This window comes from Chiloscyllium punctatum, chromosome 32, assembly GCF_047496795.1.
Source record: "Chiloscyllium punctatum isolate Juve2018m chromosome 32, sChiPun1.3, whole genome shotgun sequence".
Taxonomy (NCBI): Eukaryota; Metazoa; Chordata; class Chondrichthyes; order Orectolobiformes; family Hemiscylliidae; genus Chiloscyllium; species Chiloscyllium punctatum.
The window spans coordinates 358570-379415 of NC_092770.1; the positions used below are offsets into that span (position 1 = coordinate 358570).

General features: G+C 40.9%; 1 protein-coding gene across 1 annotated transcript; it reads right to left on the minus strand.

The window, feature by feature from the left end:
* Positions 1–1374: 1374 nt before the first annotated feature.
* On the minus strand, positions 1375–4512 carry gpr85 (G protein-coupled receptor 85). The gene is made up of 2 exons (XM_072551453.1): positions 4486–4512; positions 1375–4337 (listed from the first exon to the last, which is right to left on the minus strand). The coding sequence occupies exon 2, from the start codon at positions 4047–4049 to the stop codon at positions 2922–2924; it is 1128 nt and encodes a 375-aa protein (XP_072407554.1). The 5' UTR covers positions 4050–4337; positions 4486–4512; the 3' UTR covers positions 1375–2921.
* Positions 4513–20846: the final 16334 nt, after the last annotated feature.

A 20846-nucleotide genomic window follows, 5' to 3' on the forward strand; every position in this document is an offset into this window, starting at 1 on the left:
TGTCATGATATTTTATGGGTTTGACAGTGAAATCTCAAAATCTGCTTTGTGTCCTGGACTTCCAGAAAGGAACATCAGACGCATGGGAATCAAACACCAATATTGTTCTGAATCAAATATTAGTTCCACTCTAGTTAATGGCAACAGAATGAGAAATTGTAACAAGACTCTGGTGTCAGAGAAGTGAGTGATTCAAATTACAAATGAATGATGCCAGAAACAAAATGTAAATTAACACATTTCATTATGTCATAATTTTAGATTCTAGGGGCCTGACTTTTACTCACTCAAAAATCACTCACTTTCTCAGAATTCAAAACAGGTCCAAAATGTGGGTTAAATCAATATTACAGATTCCGTCAGCATCTGTAGCAAGATTATGAAATCAATTTCACATGTATCAAAGGAAAATAAAATAAATGCTTTCTTCAACTTTATTGTGTTAGTCCATCATATTTTTAATGCTATCTATCAACACTCATGTATCTAACTTAAGTACACAGAGATCACTGAATAGGCTTGATACTTAAACTGTGAAACTTGACACTAACTAAAAACAAATCTAATTCAGAGCCTTTGACCATTGTTTAGTTTTATTAACAAAGGAAAGAGAAGATTATCCAGAGATTATTTGCTACATCTTCTTTACACCAGTGCTGCTTCCTGAGACTTAAATCTTCATGGATTTGACTATCTTCATGTCAATGTTTAGTCTTAATAATCAGTTTCGACCACAAGCAGAAGCTATGGCAGTATATGAGGTGTTGTCACTCCTGTCAGGTCAGTGCTTTGCTTCTTTGGTGCTGTGATAACCTACCTGAGATAAGCAACTCACAACCTTGTAAGAAGCAAGTTGGATGCAGCTGAGACTGGGGCTTGGATTCTATTCCTCCATTAGCTAATTTTAATCATGTAAATGATATCTAATATGTGATTACACTTAGACCACTCATGTTTGTAAACATTAAAATAAAGAATTTTTATAAAAGCAACAAGCTTCAATTACAGCTACTAAAATATTGTTAATTCTGGGTGCAATTCTTGGTATTGATTGGAGACTTTAGTCGTTGTGAGCAACTGTTATTTCCTGAAAACTAATCTCATAAATAATATGAAGAATTAAGGTACTTGGCATGTCACATTAATTTTATAGTGCTTTCAAAAAGTATTGAAAATAGCACAGTAAAGGCCAACTGTGACAACAGAAAATTTAAATACAACATTAAAAATATTGAGAAGAATAATATGTTTGAACTAGAAAATACAAGAATGACCAGAAAATTGGGAAAGAAAGAATTAGCAGAATGAACAACACATTCAAAAAGAGGAAAGTTTTAAAAAAGGAGAAACTAAAATAAGAAACCAAACATATTAATGACGAGAAAATAAACAAATTATAGAAGTGGGAATGGGTATTGACTATTTTGTGTTTGCATGAAAGGACTGATCATGTAAAAACAAAAATGAAAATGTGAAAAGCTCAAAGGCTAAATTAAGGTTGAAAAAAGCAAAGAATAAAGTGGAGGATTAAAGTAAGACAACTTAAAATGGAAACAGAATTTTTCAAAATTCTCTTATAAAAGGTCAAAGGTCATGAATTATATGGCTCTGCAATTAATACATTTTGGGTTCAATTAGTTTCACTACTGTTCCTATACACACAATATCCATAAGCAACATTACATTTTTGTTTCTGATTTTGCAATGTTAAAATTATTTTACATTAACCCACAAGACACATACAAAGAATGTTACTTAATTTAAACATTAATGACAATCAAGTACACAGGGGTTCTTTGGTATTATAGGTTCAATCAATCTTATGGTTCTCATCAGTCAATTTATTCCATCAGATGTTAACCTTTTAGACTAATTACAAAGTATCAATGTTAAAATTCAGTGCATACTTGGACTTCTAAAAATAATTACTTTCAATTTCAAGAAAGCGCAGTTGAACTTAAGTAAATTGGGAATTGTATAATGCGATATACATTTTATAGTCAAAATGTTAATGAGATCCCACACAATTATTTTGCCAGATGTAGATATATTTCATTTTGCACACGCCCCCAACCTCCTAGCAGTAAGGAAACTGCTTACATCATGTCACATTTTAGGTATCATAGGAATTGATTACAATAAAGGACAAGAAATTCACAGTCAGGGCATAAAGACAGAAGTAAACAAAAATACTGTAAACAATATGCATCCATAGAATAAATATTTCACACATTTTGAAAGGTGTGATACTAACTTATTCTGTTCTGAGCAAGACAGCGGTCTACTAACACAGGAACAGACATCCACTGTATGCTGTTCTGCAGAAATGTGACTGGGCAGCAGAAATAAACATTTATTAAGGGTGAAGTCACCTGGACCAAATTTGAATCAACCGAGACCAAGTTGTAGGGCTAAAGGGAAAGTTGAAGGGTCTAATTTATACATATTTAAATGCTAACTCTTGCATGCATTTCCACCAGTCAACTGGTGTGTGTATTCTGTCACCTTTGATTAACTCAAAAAAATGTAAACTTCTTCAGTCAGATGTTAATTAATAGATTCAAAAGATTTTTGTTTTAAAAAATACAAAAGGAGTCTAATGCTCTCAATACATTTTCTAAGGTTGTAGTCTATGATTTCTGCATTGGTTACTTCAGAAACAAAGCCAAATGTCAGGCCATGTGCAGACTTTATGGTAATAGTATTATTTTCTTACGTAAATTGTATTGAAAACACCTTCAACGTTAAAACAAGAGCAGCAGAAATAAATTAAAGACCATTCTGCCAAGGGTTGATCCGTCCCTTCGTGAACATCGGAGGGCACTCCAATGTTTCAGCCCAGACCGACAAGTGCTGTTTTCATCTGTTGCCGAGTAGAATTCCCGTCGGTTAAATCTCAGACATAAACAGAACCTATGTAGTCATATAACGCAGTAAGGTTCCCTCGGTAACCTAGACTTGCGACAATAAAGGATGTTGGTGCTGAAACAACGTCTTAGCTCCCGGTTGGAGAAGATGCAGATGAAAGGGTTGACCCCAGCTTGGGCAAAAGTCATCCAGACCGCGGCGGTCAGATAACCCCGTGGAACAGCAGGGCCCTTCACAAAAACCCGCCAGTAACATGCGACCAGGTACGGGCACCAGAGCGCCACGAAGAAGAAGGTGATCAGGTAGAACATCCTGCCTATTCTCTTCTCGGTTTTGAACTCGTCCATGACCAGCAGCCTCCTCCTCATGCCTTGGCCCTGGGGGTTTTGCCTGATGCCCAGCAGGGTCGGAGGGGTGGGTCCCCGGCCAAAGCCAGCGATCCAGTTGGCCGCCGCCTGCCCAGTGGCGCCGGGACCGTGGAAAGTCCAGTTCTGGCTGACGGCGGGCACCAGCTGGACCGGCTTCATCTTGCGCCGGTCGTAGACGAAGAAGATGAGCTTCAGGTAGACAATGTGCGTGGCCAGGACGATCACCGCGAACATCAACATGAAGCCCAGCGAGTCGTTCACCCTGAAGTACCTGTGCTCGAAGATGCACTGCTCTTCCTCCCGGATGAAGGTGTAGGTGCCCACGTCGAAGACCGGCGGGAAAGCCATGGCCACCGACAGGGTCCACACCATACAGATGACCGCCAGGCAGGTCCAGAAAGTCAGCCTCTTGGAGTAGAAGCGGTGGTGGGCGATGGCGATGTAGCGGGTCACACTTACACAGAAGAGCATGAAGACGGCGTGGAAGCAGGAGAGCACGCCGACGAAGGCGACCACCTTGCAGCTCAGGGAGCCGTAGGGCCACGACGAGCCGTTCTTCACCGAGAGGAAGACGAAGGGGAAGCAAACCGCCGAGCGGATGATATCCGAGGAGCAGAGATCCAGCAGGAAGTAATAGGGAGCCCGGTGCAGGGTCTTGTCTTTGACCAAGAGGAAGGAGATGAGCAGGTTGCCCAACACGCCGACCCCGATGGTGAAGCCCAGGGATGTCAGCTTGAAGAATGTCGCCAGAGGAGACACATTTTCCAAAAGGTTCTCGCTGCTCCCAGTAGGTGCATGGCTGTAGTTCGCCATAGATCCTGCCAATAGGTCTCAGGGAATAGCTTCAACCACGGTGTCGAAGTATCATGATGGAGAGGCAACGGCACATCAAATCATACAGCAAATAAAGACATCCAACGCCCCCCCCCCCCAACTCAGCCGAGCTCCTATCTGTGAATAAACAGATGCGGGCGGGAGAGGGGCGAAAAACAACCATTTAGCGATAGCGTGTCCGGCCCTATCCGGGCACCATTCCCATTAAAGGCATCTATCATATCCACCCCATCGGTTTATCGGCTGAATCATTTACAGTGAGGGTCCCTGTAAAATGAATCATCATATATTTCAAAAGAACAGTCTCTCAATCCTCAAACAAAACCAAAAAAAAGATACACACATCAACATTTGTGAATTTTGAAAAAGAAACGATACGCGTATTCAACAGAAAAAGAGAGAGTAAAACACGTACCTGTGGTATTTCTTGCCTACCCACCCCCCCCCCCCCCCGGAAGACTGCTGTGTTACCAGGAGTTGCTGTCTCCTGCTGCCGGTTTGCTTGCTGGGAGTGTATGGATTGCAAGTGGCTGGAGCTGAAACTGCGCACCGAGCCTATTTGTAATCCCTGCCGCGCCTTCCCCTGTCGCATCTCTCTCCCTCTCTCTCTTCCACAGACACACACACACAGACACAGAGCAAAGGCAAGGACGCCTATATGCAACACGTCCACTCCATCGGGAACACGATTAACGCTAATTTATGTTACTTCAGCCCAGCCAGGCATTGAAAAGCTTCATAGGCGGCTGGGCCTGGCAAAGACAACCTTTAGTGCATCGCTGCGTTGTCAATTTTTTTTAAATTTCACCAGTTCTTCTCTATCAATTTGTTGCTACAGATTCTATTGGAAAACTTAAACACAGCCATTTAAAAAAAGAGCCTTTACTGTGTATCTTCTGTAGATATATTAGTATGCAAAATGTGTGTTAATGCATAATGATCACATGTGTGTCTACACACACCCAGTTATCATTGTACATAAACTGATCTGAACATATGAGAGGGCTAAAGTTGTCATTTTGACTGAATATTAATTAAGTATAAAATTGAAAACAAAACTTATTTCACCTTTTGTGGATGTTACTATTATTGAAGTTGTTCAGTATAATTTTTGATTAATTACATTGCAAGGTTGCAAAACGTTGACTGCCACATTTGTCTAGGAGAAAGTGAGGACTTTTGGCTCCATTGCAATGGTAATCAGTCTTCCAAAAAGTATTTTAGATGCAGATGTAAGATTGCAAAGGACTCAATGTAAGTACAGTTATTTTTAATATTAGATGTCTCCTTCACTTTAAACTGGTATTGTCCACCAACATGGGTTTTTTTCATCAATTCAACCACATATTCAGCACGAGCCATCACACATGTATCAAGTGCATGAGCATATGTTGACTCCTCATGAAGTATATAATTAGATTACTTTTGTGGAAGCAACATTCTGGAGTTAGCATTGATCAAAAATTTAACTGGATCAGCTGCAATAAACACTTTGGTTACAAGACAGGCTGGGAAATCTGTGCTGAGTGACTGACCTTGATTCCCCAAATCCAGCTAAAACTCACAAACCAGGAGTGTGATGGAATCCATTCCTCTTGTCTGAAAAAGTGTGCCTGCAACAATACTCAAGAAATTGAGCACTATCCAGGTCATAACTATTCACCTCCTTCATAACTAGCTGTCATGTGCATCATTTATAAGATTCATTGCAGCAACTCATCAAAACTCATTCAACAGGACCTCCCAATTACAACCTCAGCTGCCAAGAAAGAAAATATCAGCATCCACAGAAGAACAAGGCCTGTAAACACACCCCCATACCCCACCTCCTTCCCCAACAAGCCACCCTGAGCTGGAAATTTATCTTAGTTCCTTTAATCCAAAACTCCATCCTTAATGGCATTGTGGCTGTGTGTAGATAAGGGCTGGAGTTGTTCAACAAGAGGCATAATCAGCACTTCCTCAAAGGCAGCTACTGTCCTTACCAGTGATGCCCATACATGATAAACAAATAAAAAGTATTTACCAACTCCATATCATCTACACCCCTGGCCAGGTCTCTCCCAAGTGGTCTAACCTTCCCCTGGCCTCTTTATCAAAACGCAGACCCCTTCGCTGCAACCACTCATTTCCCCAGAGGTCTTAACTCACCTCCCAGTCGTGAGGCACTCTGCTATAATCTTGTCTTTAGAAACCTTATCTGGGACTTCACATCTTAGCCTGCATTCCAAAACCTGTCAGTTACTACCATTGGAACTTCTGGGGAAAAAGAGCTGCCAAACAAACAAATAATGGCTGCTCTCTGAAGTGTTACTTCTTGCAGATTTACAGGCAGAAGTGCCACCTCCAGCCACTTAATACATCTGCCTATGGGGCTGCTACAGTTGATGGGGGTGGAGGGGTGGTGGGAAGGGTAGCTCTGTTATGCTGAAAGTTCAGACCCATGAGAATCATTCCTCAGATTGGGAAACAGATTAGGAAGATGTTGGGTATTTTTCTTTAGAAAAGGATAGGAAGAGCTTTGGTAAAAGTGTTTAAACAGAACCACAACAATGACCACCGAGCGACAAATCTTCTCACAAATTTTGAAAAGTGTTTAAAATTAAGAGGAAGGAAGACAGAAAGGATAGGGATAAACTGTACCACTTGAGAGATAGATTGAAATCTAGAGGACACTGATGAAAAGTGATTGCCAAAAGAATCAAAGACAACATTCAAATAAATACCTTTTACATATTGTATGATTATGATCTGAATGAATTGCTTGAAAGGGTGCCGAAGGCAGATTAAATCATGACTTTTAAAAGGACATTGATTAATTACTTAAATGGAAACAATTTTAAGGGTTATGGAAGAAACAGGGGGCTCAGACTAGTTAAATTACTCATGCAAAGAGCCAGCATGGGTTGGATGAGCTGAATTATCCACTTCTGTGCTGCAACCATTCTGAGTATGTTACAGTGTATCCTAAAGATTACACAGACTATCATGGAAAATAAAGGAGCAGGAATGGATTATACAGCCAACTGACGCTCCTCCACTATTCATTAGAACATAAGGAATAGGAACAGGAGTGACTCAATTAGCTCTTTGAGTCATTCAACAAGATCAGGATGGATTTTCTACTTCAACATTATTTTCCAACACTATCTCTATATCGCTTGATGTTTTAAATATGTAGAAATCAATTGCAGTCATGAACCTACTGACCAACTGAATCCCCAATGTTCTTTGGGCAGAGAATTCTAAATAATCACCACTCTCTGAGTGAAGAAATTTCTTCTCATCTCAGTGAAGCCTGCTTCTAAGTCTGAGACCACATCCCATGTTTCCAGACTCTTTCCCATCGACCCTGTAAATCCCTGTAAGAATTTGAATGAGATCACCTCTCATTCTTCAAAATTTCAGAGAATAAAAGTCTTGACTATTGAATCTTTCCTCACAGGACAGTCTTTCCACTGTAGAAATTAGCTCGATGAGCCTTCGTTACAATCCATCTTTAGCAAGTATTCACCACAATCATGGACGATCCTCAGGCTCAAACCTAGGTTCTTGTATCTCTTGATTCCTAAGGGACCAAAAATCTGTTTATCTCAGTGTTAATATATTTAGTGATGGAACAGCAACAAAAAAATCTCTAGAGGTAGAGAATTCCAACAATTCACAACCCTTGATGTTAAGGTATTTCTCTTCAGCTTGGTTCTGAATAGTTGTTCCCTTATCCTGAGACTGTGTGCCAATGTTTCAGACTCCCTAAGAAAGGGGAAATGACCTTATAGTGCCAATACCCTTTAGAACCCTGAATTTTCCAATTAAATCACCTCTTAACTTCTAAAGTCCAGAGAATATAAACCCAATTTACTCAGCTTCTCATCATAATTTTTAAATCTAATTGAGTGAACCTTTGCTTTACTGCCTCCAATGCATGTATCCTTTCATCAATATGGAGACCAAACTTATCCGCAGTATTTTAGGAATGGTCTCAGCAAACCCCTGTACAATTTTAACAATAACACTTATCCTTCTACTCAAGTTCACTTGCAGTAAAGGCCAAATTACCATTTGCCTTCCAAACCACTTGCTGAATGCTAACTTTCAGCATTTCTTATTGGAATGCACTGAAGTCTGTCTGAATCTCAACATTTACAAGTTTCACACACTTTTAAAAAAAATCTCTTTTTCTATTCTTGCAACAGAGTGAACAATATTTCCATACATTTTACTTCATTTTGCATCTTAACCTGTCTGTATATCTTTGCATCCTCTTTGTGACAACCTCACAAAGCTTTGGATCTTTCAGAAATTTAAAGATATTATTCTTGGCCTCTTTGTCAATGTCATTCATTTGACTTACAAATAGTTAAAACTTCTGCCTTGATCCTTGCAGCACTGCACAATTCATAGCCTGTTAACTGATGCCCTATCTGGGCTAATATATTACTCCAAACTCCATGAACCCTTATATCTTAACCACTGTTGTGGCATCTTACTGAATGCCTTATAACCAAGCATACTACATCAACTGTTGCGCTTCATCTAATTAAAACCACAAAACACTTAACAGCTTTGTCAAATATGATTTTCCTTTAATTAAACTATGTTGGCTTTGTTTAATCACAAAGAATCGTGTACATTGTATATTGTTAAGATAGCCTAAATAGTAGATTTGCTTTGACAAGAAGAATGAAGACAAAGAAGCACAGTATTATCTGAGAACATAGAACACTATAACTCAGTACAGGCCATTCGGCCTGTGATGTTGCGCTGACCTGTGGAACCAATCTGAAGCTCATCTATCCTACACTATTCCATTTCATCCATATGTTTATCCAATAATCATGTAAATGCCCTTAAAGTTGGTGAGTCTACTACTGTTGCAGGCAGTGCTTTCCACATGCCCACTACTCTCTGAGAAAAGAAACTACCTCTGACATCTGTCCTATATCTATCACCCTTCAGTTTACAGCTATGTCCCCTTGAGCCAGCCATCACCATCTGAGGAAAACGACCCTCACTGTCCAACCTATCTAACACTCTGGTTATCTTATATGTCTCAATTAAGTCTCCTCTCAACCTTCTTCTCTCAAATGAAAACAGCCTCAAGTCCCTTAGCCTTTCCTCATAAGACCTTAGCTCCATACCAGGCAACATCATAGTAAATCTCCTCTGAACCCTTTCCAAAGCTCTGACATCCTTCCCATAATGCGGTGACCAGAACTGGACGCAATACTCCAAATATGGCCGCTCCAGAATAGCTGCAACGTGACCTCATGGCACTGAAACGGAATCCCTCTACCAATAAAAACTAACACACTGTATGCCTTCTGAACAATCCTATCAACCTGGGTGGCAACTTTCAGGGACCTATGTACATGGACACGGAGATCTCTCTGCTCATCTAATTACCATAAATCTTACCATTAGCCCAGTACTCTGCATTCCTATTGCTCTTTCCAAAATGAATCACCTCACACTTTCCCACATTAAGCTCCATTCGCTGCCTCTCAGCCCACCTCTGCAGCCTATCTATGTCCATCTGTAACCTGCAACATCCTCCTGCATATCCACAATTCCACTGACCTCAATGTCATCCACAAATTTACTAATTATGCCCTCATCTAGGTCATTTATAAAAGTGACAAACAGCAGTGGCTCCAAAACAGATCCTTGCTAGTAACTGAACTCCAGGATGAACATTTCCCATCAACCACCACCCTCTGTCTTCTTTCAGCTAGCCAATTTCTGATCCAAACTGCTAAATCACCTTCAATCTCATGCCTCTGTATTTTGTGCAATAGCCTATCCTGGGGAATCTTATAAAACACCTTACTGAAATCCATATACACCACATCATCTTCATTCACCTGTTTGGTCCACATCTCAAAGAACTCAATGAGGTTTGTGAGGCATGGGGGGGATAAGATTTGTAAGGCATGACCTACCCTTCACAAAACCATGTTGACTATCCATAATCAACTTATTCCTCTCTACATGACTATAATCCCAGACTCCTATAATCTTTTCCAACACTTTACCCACTTTACACACTTTACCCAGGCTCATTGGTCAATAATTACCAGAATTGTCTCTACTCTCCTTCTTGAATAAGGGTACAACATTTGCTATCCTCCAGTCTTCTGTCACTACTTTTGTAGACAATGACAACATAAAGATCAAAGCCAAAGGCTCTGCAATCTCTTCCCTGGCTTTCCAGAGATTCCTATGATAAATCCCATCTGGCCCAGGGGACTTATCTATTTTCATATTTTCCAGAATTGCTAACACCTCCTCCTTGTCTAGTCTAGTAACCAGTATCTCCTTGACAACATTGTCTTTTTCCAGTGTGAATATGAAGGAAAAACATTCATTTAGTGCTTCACCTATCTCCCCGGACTCCATGCACAACTTCCCACTACTATCCTTGATTGTCCTTAATCTTTCTCTTGGCAAAAGTTAGGGCTGCAGATGCTGGAGATTAGAGTTGGTGCTGGAAAAGCACAGCAAGTCAGGCGCATCCAAGAAGCAGGGAAATCAATGTTTCGGGCAAAAGCCCTTCATCAGGAAAGCCTTCGATTTTCCTGCTCTTCAGATGCTGTCTCACCTGCTGTGCTTTTCCAGCACCACACTCTTGATCCTAATCTTTCTCTAGTCATTCCTTTATTCCTGATATACTTATAAAAAGCTTTCGGGTTTTCTTTGATCATGTCTGCTAATGACTTCTCATGACCCCTGCTGGCTCTTCTTAGTTCTCTCTTTAGGTTTTTCCTGGTTAACCTCGAACTCTCAAATGCCCTAACTGAACCTTCATATTTCATTGTAACATAAGTCTTCTTCTTCCTCTTGACAAGAGATTCAACTTAGTTAGTATACCATGGCTCCCTCGCTCAACTAGATTAGATTAGATTAGATTACTTACAATGTGGAAACAGGCCCTTCGGCCCAACAAATCCACACCAACCCTCCGAAGAGCAACCCACCCATACCCATTCCCCTACATTTTACCCCTTCACCTAACACTATGGTCAATTTAGCATGGCCAATTCACCTAACCTGCACATCTTTGTGACTGTGGGATGAAACTGGAGTACCTGGAGGAAACCCACGCAGACATGGGGAGAATGTGCAAACTCCACACAGACAGTTGCCTGGTGGGAATTGAACCCGGTCTCTGGCGCTGTGAGGCAGCAGTGCTAACCACTGTGACAGGTACATACTTATCAAGGACGCGCAGTAGCTGTTCCTTGAATAAGCTTGGCATTTCAGTCGAGCCCATTCCCTGCAGTGTCCTTCCCCATCCTATACATCCTAAATCTTGCCTGATTGCATCATAATTGCTTTTCCTCCAGCAATAACTCTTGCTCTGCATTATATACCTATTCCTTTCCATTTCTAAAGTAAACATAACCAAATTGTGGCCACTATCACCAAAGTGCTCACCTACCTCCAAACCTAACACCTGGCCAGGTTCATTCTCCAGTATCAAATCCAATGTGGCCTCACTCCTTGTCGGCCTGTTTACATACTCTATCAGAAAACCATCCGGCACACATTGGACATAAACTGACCCATCTAAAGTACTCGAACTATAGTATTTCCAGTCAAAATTTGGAATTAAATGCTAACCTTTATTACGAGAGGGATTGAACATAAAAGTAAGGATGCTGTTAGCATTTAAGTCCCCCATAACAACTACCCTGTTACTCTCATTCCTATCCAGAGTTATCTTTGCTATCCTTTCCTCTACATCCCTGGAACTATTCAGAGGCCTATACAAAACTCCCAAAAGGGTGATCTCTCCTTTCCTGTTTCTAAACTCAGCCCATACTACCTCAGTAGATGAGTCCTCAAATGTCCTTTCTGCCACCATAATGCTGTCCTTAACTAACAATGCCACATCTCCCCCTCTTTTACCATCTTCTCTGTTCTTACTGAAACATCTAAATTCTGGAAACTGCATCAACCATTCCTTCCCCTGCTCTATCCACTGAAATGGCTACACCATCGAAGTCCCAAGTTCCAACCCATGCTGCAAGTTTACCCACCTTATTCCGGGTGCTCCTGGTGTTGAGTGAGACACACTTCAAACCACCTTCCTGCTTGCCAGTGAAGTTTTGCAACATTGAAACCTCATTTCTGACCTCAGTAATCTCAACCTCCTGGACACTGGAATGACAATTTAGGTTTCCATCCCCCTCCTGGATTACTTTAAACCCTCCCAAAGGGCATTAGCAAAGTTTTCCTCCAAGATATTGGTACTCTTCTGGTTCAGTCTTAATGGAGAGCAACTGTAGAATTCTGAGATGCAGTGATATCTAGGCGTTCTAGCGCATGAGTCACATAAAGCTAGTGTAAGGTAAAATCACCATCAACTTACCAGACCATAGAGCTGCTCTCTCATTAGAGATAGACAACTGGTGGTGACCTAACCTGAGTGTTTCCACACCTCAGACAAGGGTGGTGGTTGAGGAAGAGAATTCTTCATGATAACCTTGGCTGGCAGCAGGAACTGAACCCATGCTATTATGTTTGCTCCGCATTGCAAATAAATAAAAACGCTAATGGAATGCTATAAGACCATAAGAAATAGGAGTGGAAGTAAGGCCATTCAGCCCATTGAGTCCACTCTGCTATTCAGTCATGGCTGATGGCCATTTCAACGCCACTTACCCGCACTCTCCCCGTAGCCCTTAATTCTTCGCAAATGTAAGAATTTATCAATCTCTGCCTTGAAGACATTTAGTGTCCCGGCCTCCACTGCACTCCATGGCAATGAATTCCACAGGCCCACCACTCTCTGCCTGAAGACATGTCTCCTCATTTCCATTCTAAATTGACTCCCTCTAATTCTAAGGCTGCGCCCATGAATCCTAGTTTCCCCAACTGATGGAAACAATTTCCCAGTGTCCACCCTTTCTAAGCCATGCATTACCTTGTAAGTTTCTATTAGATCTCCTTCCAACCTTCTGAACTCTAATAAATACAATCTCAGGATCCTCAAACATTCATCGTATGTTAGGCCAGGGATCATCCGTGTGAATCTCCGCTGGACATGCTCCAGTGCCAGTATGTCCTTCCTGAGGTGTGGGGCCCAAAACTGGACACAGTATTCTAAATGGGACCTAACCAGAGCTTTATAAAGTCTTAGTAGTACCTCACTGTTTTTACATTCCAACCCGCTTGAAATAAATGACAACATTACATTTGCTTTCTTAACCACGGACTCAACCTGCAAGTCAACCTTTAGAGAATCCTGGATTAGCACTCCCATTTCCCTTTGTACTTTGGCTTTATGAATTTTTTAACCATTTATAAAATAGTCCATGCCTGTGTTCTTTTTTCTAAAGTGCAAGACCTCACATTTGCTCACATGGAATTTCATCAGCCATTTTTTGGACCATTCTCCTAAACTGTCTTAAATCTTTCTATAGTCTCCCCACCTCCTCAGAACTACCTGCCTGTCCACCTAACTTCGTATCATCAAAATGCCCCCAGTCTCTTCATCCAGATTATTAAAATATAAAGTGAACTGCTGCAGCCCCAACACTGAACCCTACGGGACACCACTTGTCATCAGCTGCCATTCCAAAAAAGAACCTTTTATGCCAACTGTCTGCCTTCTGTCAGACAGCCGATCCTCAATCCATGCAGTAGCTCACCTCGAACACCATGGACCCTCGTCTTACTCAGCAGCCTCCCGTGAAATACCTTATCAAAGGCCTTTTGGAAGTCTAGGTGGAATACATCTACTGGGATTCCCTGGTCTAACCTACTGGTTACCTCTTCAAAGAATTAAATGCTAACCTTTATTGCGAGAGGGATTGAACATAAAAGTAAGGATGCTGTGTTTCATTAATATAGGGCATTAGTGAGATCACGTCTTAAATACTATATGCAGTTTGGTTTCCATATTTAAGGAATGACGTTAAAAAAAAACTGCATTGAAGGCACTTCTGATAAGTTTTACTCGTTTTCCACGTGGAATGAATTGACTGCCTTATGAGGGAAAGTTTGACAAACCTGACTTAATTCTACAGGAGTTTAGAACAATGAGGGTGATTTGATTGAAATATGTAAGGTCCCGAATTGTCTTGATAAGGCTGACATGGAAAGGATGTTTTCCCCTTGTGGGTGAGTTCAGAACTATGGGCGACTGTTTAAAAATTAGTCGTCAAGCTTTTCGGACAGAGATGAGGAGAATTTTCCTTCTCTCAGATGGTAGCATGACTTTGGAATTTTCTGCCTCAGAAGGTGGTGGGTGGGGTGCTGCTGTTGAATATTTTTAAGGTGGTGGCAGATATATTTTTATTGGCAATGGAGTCAAAAATTATTGAGAACAAATGGGAATGTGGAATTAAAACATAAACGGATCGGCATAATGTTACTCAATGCAAAGTAGACGAAACGGGCTGACTGGCCCATTTATGTTCCTAACTTGCATGTTCCTATGCCAAAACGTATAAATGGTGAAACATTTTAGAAATCTGAGATTCAAAGGGATCTGGGTGTTCTAGTGCATGACTTGTAAAAGGCTTTGTTTTAAATCAACCTTTTTGGACAAGATATGACACACCATAGGTCAGTTGGCATTGAACCAAACCTTCAGTGCAAGGAAACTTGCACTGTACCATAAGACCAATGAGTAGTTAGCATGCAGGTACAGAAGTAATTAGGAAAGCTAATAGAATGTCATTGTTTATTGTGTGTTGAATTGAATACAAAAGTAAGAAGGTTATGCTTCAGTTACACAGGACATCGTGGGACACAGTCATGGACTCCTTATTAAGGAAGGATGTAAGTGCACTGGAAGCAGCTCAGATAAAGTTTACCAGATTAATACCTGGAATGGGTAGGTTGTCTTATGAGGCAATGTGGACAGGCTAAACTTGTATTTACTGAGGCTGAGAGGAGAAAGAAGTGATGTGATTGAAACATAAGAGGTGCCTTGACAGGGTGCATGGAAAAATATATTTGCTGTTATGGGAGAAACTAGAATGGGAGGTCACTGTTGCAAAATAAAGAGTCACCCATTTAAGACAGAAAGAAGAAGATCTTTTATCTCAGACAGTTGTGCGACTAAAACTTTCTTCTTCAAAAGACAGCAGAGCAGGGTCCTTGACTATTTTAGGGCAGAGTAGATTGATTCTTGATAAGAAAGGCAGGAAAAGGTTAGTGGGCTACGCAGAAATGCTGAGTAATCAAATAAGGCATAACCTTATTAAATAGTGGAAGAGACTTGAGGGGCTGAGTGGCATAATCCTGCCCTAATTTATTGATTTGTCATCATAAACATCGATAAATGGTTTTGACAGACATAAAACTCTGAGCATCTAAAACCAGGCTGTCTGTTAATAAGTGCTTGTCAAACAGTTAATGATTCCTTCCTACATTTTTCTAAATAATGCAGAAAGCAATTGACCATGTTAGAAAAGTTCTGTGTTTTGATAACAGAACATAGCAGGTTGGTTTTCCCTATTTCTCAATGTCAGCATTGCATTTGCCCTGAGAGAGTTGAGTAAATGATACTACCAGTTCTGGAGTACAAGTCTTTAATCATATATCCAGAATGTTGTCAGATCCAGTTGCTTTTTCAATGTCTTTGGCTGGTTGTTGATGGCATCTGGATGGAATCAAATTGGTGGAAGGCTGGCACCTGGGATCACAGAAGCCACTGGAGATGCAGTCAAAAATCAGCCACACTATGAGGTTCACATTGCAGAAAAATACAATTACTGCTTCCTAACACCTACTGTTCCTTGTGAATGCCTATTTTGAGTTGCCGCTCTGTTGTTAAACTATTTCACCAATTACAGTGATAGTGCTACACAGTGCAATGAGATTGTTTGCACTGTGAATACAGAACATTGTCACTATGAGTACTGTGAGGTGGCATGACTACCAACACTGACATGGCTAGATGCATTTACAAATAGACAAATTTGTGAGGATGAGATCGAGTAAATTGCATTGTGTTATTTGTCACATTACTCACCACAGGCCCAGTCTGACAAGTCTTTCCATTGGAACTCTTCCAGTTGATTCACAGCTGAGCTATTCTTGGTAATGGATACAGAGGTCCCACATCTGGTGTATATTCTATCCCTTTCTAAAACCAGTGTTAAACAGTGGAGAAGTAGTAATTCATTGGCTGAAAGAGAAAGCAGTAGGTGGCAATCAGTTCATGCTTGGCTGGAAGTCATGACACTTCATGGGTCCTGGGGCAAAGTTGAGAACTTCCAGAGCCACTCCCAGCCTCATACTGTCTCCACATCACTGATGGGTCTATATTGTGAGTGGGACAACCCATCCTCAGGGATAGTGATGAGGAGTATGGGGCATAGGTAGGTTTTTTCAAGTATGACTACCAACCTGTATCAGGCCAATGCTTGAGTAGATTATGAGGAACAACTCTGAACTTTGACAATAGTCTTCAAGTCAAATTATACCAAGAGGTAAAGAAACTGTACCTTTTGTTTCAATTCACTGTCATAATCTATCTGATTTTATATATTCAATTCTTGCTAGCTAATTTAATTCAAGTGAATAGTTCTCTATGGCAATTCAGAATCAGGCTAGGAAAGTGGACAGATGGAGTACAATGTGGCAAAGTGTGAAGTTATGCACTTTGACAGGAAGAATAGAGGCACAGACTATCTTCTAAATGGGGAAAGGCTTTGGAAATCTGAAGCACAAATGGACTTAGGAGTCCTAGTTCAGGATTCTCTTAAGTGTAACATGCAGGTTCAGTTGACAGTCAGGAAGGCAAATGCAATAGCATTCATTTCAAGAAGGCGAGAATACAAGATTGTGCTGCATAAGGTTCTGGTAAGACCACATTTGAAACATTGTGAGCAGTTTTGGGCCCAATATCTAGGGAAGAATGTGCTGGCATTGGAGGGGATCCAGCAGAGCTTTATAAGAATTATCCCAGGAATGAAGAGCTTGTCATATGAGGAGCTGTTGAGGACACTGAATCTATATTCGATGGAGTTTAGAAGGATGAGGAGGGATCTCATGGAAGCTTATAGATAACTGAGAGGCCAGGATGAAGTGGATAGGGAGAAGAAGTTTCCATTAATAGGAGAGACTAGGACCTGAGGGCACAGCTTCAGAGTGAAAGGGTGCTACTTTAGAACTGAGATGAGGAATTTCTTTAGACAGAGGGTAGTGAATCTCTGGAACTCATTGCCGCATAATACTGTGGAGGCAAGTCATTGAGTGTATTTAAGTCAGAGACAATTAGGATTTTGATTAGTAAGGGTATCAATGGTTACAGGGAGAAGGCAAGAGAATGAGATTGAGAATCTTATCAGCCATAACTGAATGGCGAAACAAACTCCATGGGCTGAATGCCCTAATTTTGCTCCTATATCGTATAGTCTTATGGTCAACAATATTGACCAGCCTAGGCTAAAACCACAGATTTCGTTTCTTGAAAAATATGAATGACTCAGTCAGACCCATATAACTATCAAAAAGCTCATGCCCATTTCTACTGATATCAGTGTTTGGTTTACAATCCAAAACGTCCATTCTGCCATTGACCATGATCACAGCTAATCCTTTGTCTCAATTCCATCTCTCCCCTTATAATCCTTTGCTTCTTAAAAATATACATCTTTTTAAAATATATTCAGTAACTTAGGCTTCATAACCTTCTGGGGCAGAGAATTGGGCGGCACGGTGGCACAGTGGTTAGCACTGCTGCCTCACAGCGCCAGAGATCCGGGTTCAATTCCCGCCTCAGGCGACTAACTGTGTGGAGTTTGCACATTCTCCCCGTGTCTGCGTGGGTTTCCTCCGGGTGTTCCGGTTTCCTCCCACAGTCCAAAAAGATGTGCAGGTCAGGTGAATTGGCCATGCTAAATTGCCCGTAGTGTTAGGTAAAGGGTAAATGTAGTGGTATGGGTGGGTTGCGCTTAGGCGGGGCGGTGTGGACTTGTTGGGCCGAAGGGCCTGTTTCCACACTGTAAGTAATCTAATCTAATCTAATCTAATTCTATTGGTTCACCACCTGCTGAATGAAGAAATTTCTCATCACAATCCAAAATGCCTTATTGTATACCCTGAGAATGGGAAACTCAAATTCTCAAACTATTAAATTAAAACAGATCCATTCTCCACTGAGCTTTCATTTTAGATATTTTCAGAAACAGAGAAGCTTTAGTTACTACCCAATTGACCAGTAGACCAGTACATTTGTAGGGATTTTGTATCTTTTGCCTGCAACCTGAATGATATGAGAAGTGGTGGAGAAAATTGATATTTGGGGGAAAGTGAGCAACATGGATAGCCAGGACAATGAAGTTAGTGCAGTGCAAAACCATAGAAAAGTAGGCAACAGAGCCATCAACATCTAAATCCACTTAATTTCAGCATCAAATATGCTGCTTACTGGATGAATTACTGGATAAGAAAATCATGTTTTAAAAGACAAAACCATAAAGCCAAGTTAAAAAAAGATTTTTTTTATTTCAGTCACTCAACGTGGGCATTGCTGGCTATATTGCCTGGATATAATTGCTTTGAAAAAGTGATTGGTTATCCACCTTCTTGAACAGCTGCCATCCATTTAATGCAGGCAGATGTACAATGCTACCAGGGATTGAGTTGTAGGAATTTGATCCAGTGACCATGAATGAATAGTGATATAGTTCCAAGTCAAGATGATATGTGACTTGAAGTGGAAATTTCAGTATTCAGTATTGTTCCATACATCTACTGCTCTTGTCCTCTTCAGTGACAGAGATTTGGAAGGTGCTGTCCAGGAGCCTTTATGAGCTATTGTAGCGCATCTTGACACTGCACGCTGCTGCCACTGTCTGTCAGTGGTGAGGAAATATCAGTCAATCAGGCTGCCTTTTCCTGGATGGTGCCCAGCCTCTGGAATGTTGTCAGAATGCATCCATCCAGGAAAGTGGGCAGTATTTCAAGGCGCTGCTTGCTTGTGCTTTGTAGATGATGAACAGGTATTTTGGAGATAGAAAGTGAGTTACGTGTTGCAGAATTCCCATCCTTTGATGTATTCTTGTAGTTACAATACCAGTCCAAGCGAAAATGTTGCCCAGGTTTTGCGACGTTAAGGTCATGGACTATGTCAGTATCTGAAGGGTCACAAATGGCACTGAACATTGTGTAATCATCAGTGAACAAGCCTAACTCTATCATCTTGATGGGGAGAGGTTCATTGATGAAGCATCTTAAAATGATTCAGCTAAGGTAAGAGTCTGCTTGATAGCACTGTCGATGATACCTTCCATCACTTTCCTGATGATTGTATGTAGAATGATAGGGCATTCATTTGTCCAGTTGGATCTGTCTGACATTTTGTGGACGGGCCATATCTAGACAATTTTCCACATTATTAAGTAGATGTTACTGTTCCAACTGTACTGCAACAGATTCCTATGGGTGCGGTTAGTTCTGGAGCACAAGTTTTCAGTGCTATTGTTGGAATGGTGTCAGAGCCAATAACCTTTGCAGCATCAAGTGTCTTTGGTCATTTCTTGGTAGAACCTGGAATTAATGGAATTGGCTGAATGCTGACATCTCTGACACTGGGAAACTCAGGTGGTGGCTGAGATGGATTAGCTACTTTGCTCTTCTGGCTGAAGATGCTTCAGGTTTGTCTTTTGTACTGATGTGGCAAGTCATCCAAACATTAAGGATGGCACTTCCAGTAGTGAGTTGGTTAATTGATCATAACCATTCATGACTGCATGTGTCAGGACTGTAGAACATAGATCTGATCTGTGGATTGCATAGTTCTGTCAAACACATAATACTTATGTCACTTGATATGTACGTATAGGGTGTCATCAAATAAAGTTGGAATTATGTTTCTGAAAATTGCAACTTTACGTGGAAAGAATTTAAACAAAGTGCAACTTCTCAGAAAAATCAATGTTAAAGTTAGGGTTGGGTCTAGAGGACATTTCTTTCTGGACAAATGGAAGCAAAAGTTGAGATACTGTACCATACATGTGCAGAACTTCACAAACCCAGCTGAAATAACTTGCTAAGCAAGTAAGTGAATATAGCAGAAGCACCATATAAATTCAAATTAGAGAATACTCACCAGTCATCATGAAACAATCTTGCTAGGTTGAGAATGACATGGCTCTGCTCCAGCTGATGGGTTCTAAATCCAATGCATGAATTACAGACTCTGCACTTGTGGCCAGGTGTTGCTTGAAATGTCAATTTCTCTCTACCGGTACCTTCACAAATGTACTATCTCTCACTCTGCTTGATCACTAGAATTTGCTGGATATATTTGACATCTTCAGAAACATTTCAATATATTCATAAAGCATTTCAGTGGTTTTGATTGATTTAGAGCTTCAATGATTGCCATTTTGGCTTGGGGGAAGATTTTGTTCTTGCACCAGCTTTTTTATCATTAGGTTTTTGAAGACACATCCTTTGAAGACATTGGTTATAGATTGATGGCAGTGTGCATTAATGAGAGGAAGGGCTAGGATTACCAAGAGTTTTGAAAGATCTATCCAAGAACTATTGTTGCCTGTCCCTAGTTCCCCTTGAGAAGGTGGCGGTGCTGCTTCCTCGAACCACCTCAGTCCATGTGCTATAGGTTGACTCACAAACAGCACACCCATGTGCTGTTACAGGGAAAATGCTGCACTGCTGCTACTGAGCATTAGTGGTGGAGACAGTAGATGCTTGCGGATAAATTGCCAATCAAGTGGTCTGCTTTGTCCTGAAAGGTGTCAAACTTTTCGAGTGTTGTTGTAGCTGCATCCATCTGGGAAAATGAGA

Bases quoted from the DNA above. Each gene is read 5' to 3' on its own strand.
- gpr85 (XM_072551453.1), bottom strand. From the start codon at position 4,049: ATGGCGAACTACAGCCATGCACCTACTGGGAGCAGCGAGAACCTTTTG.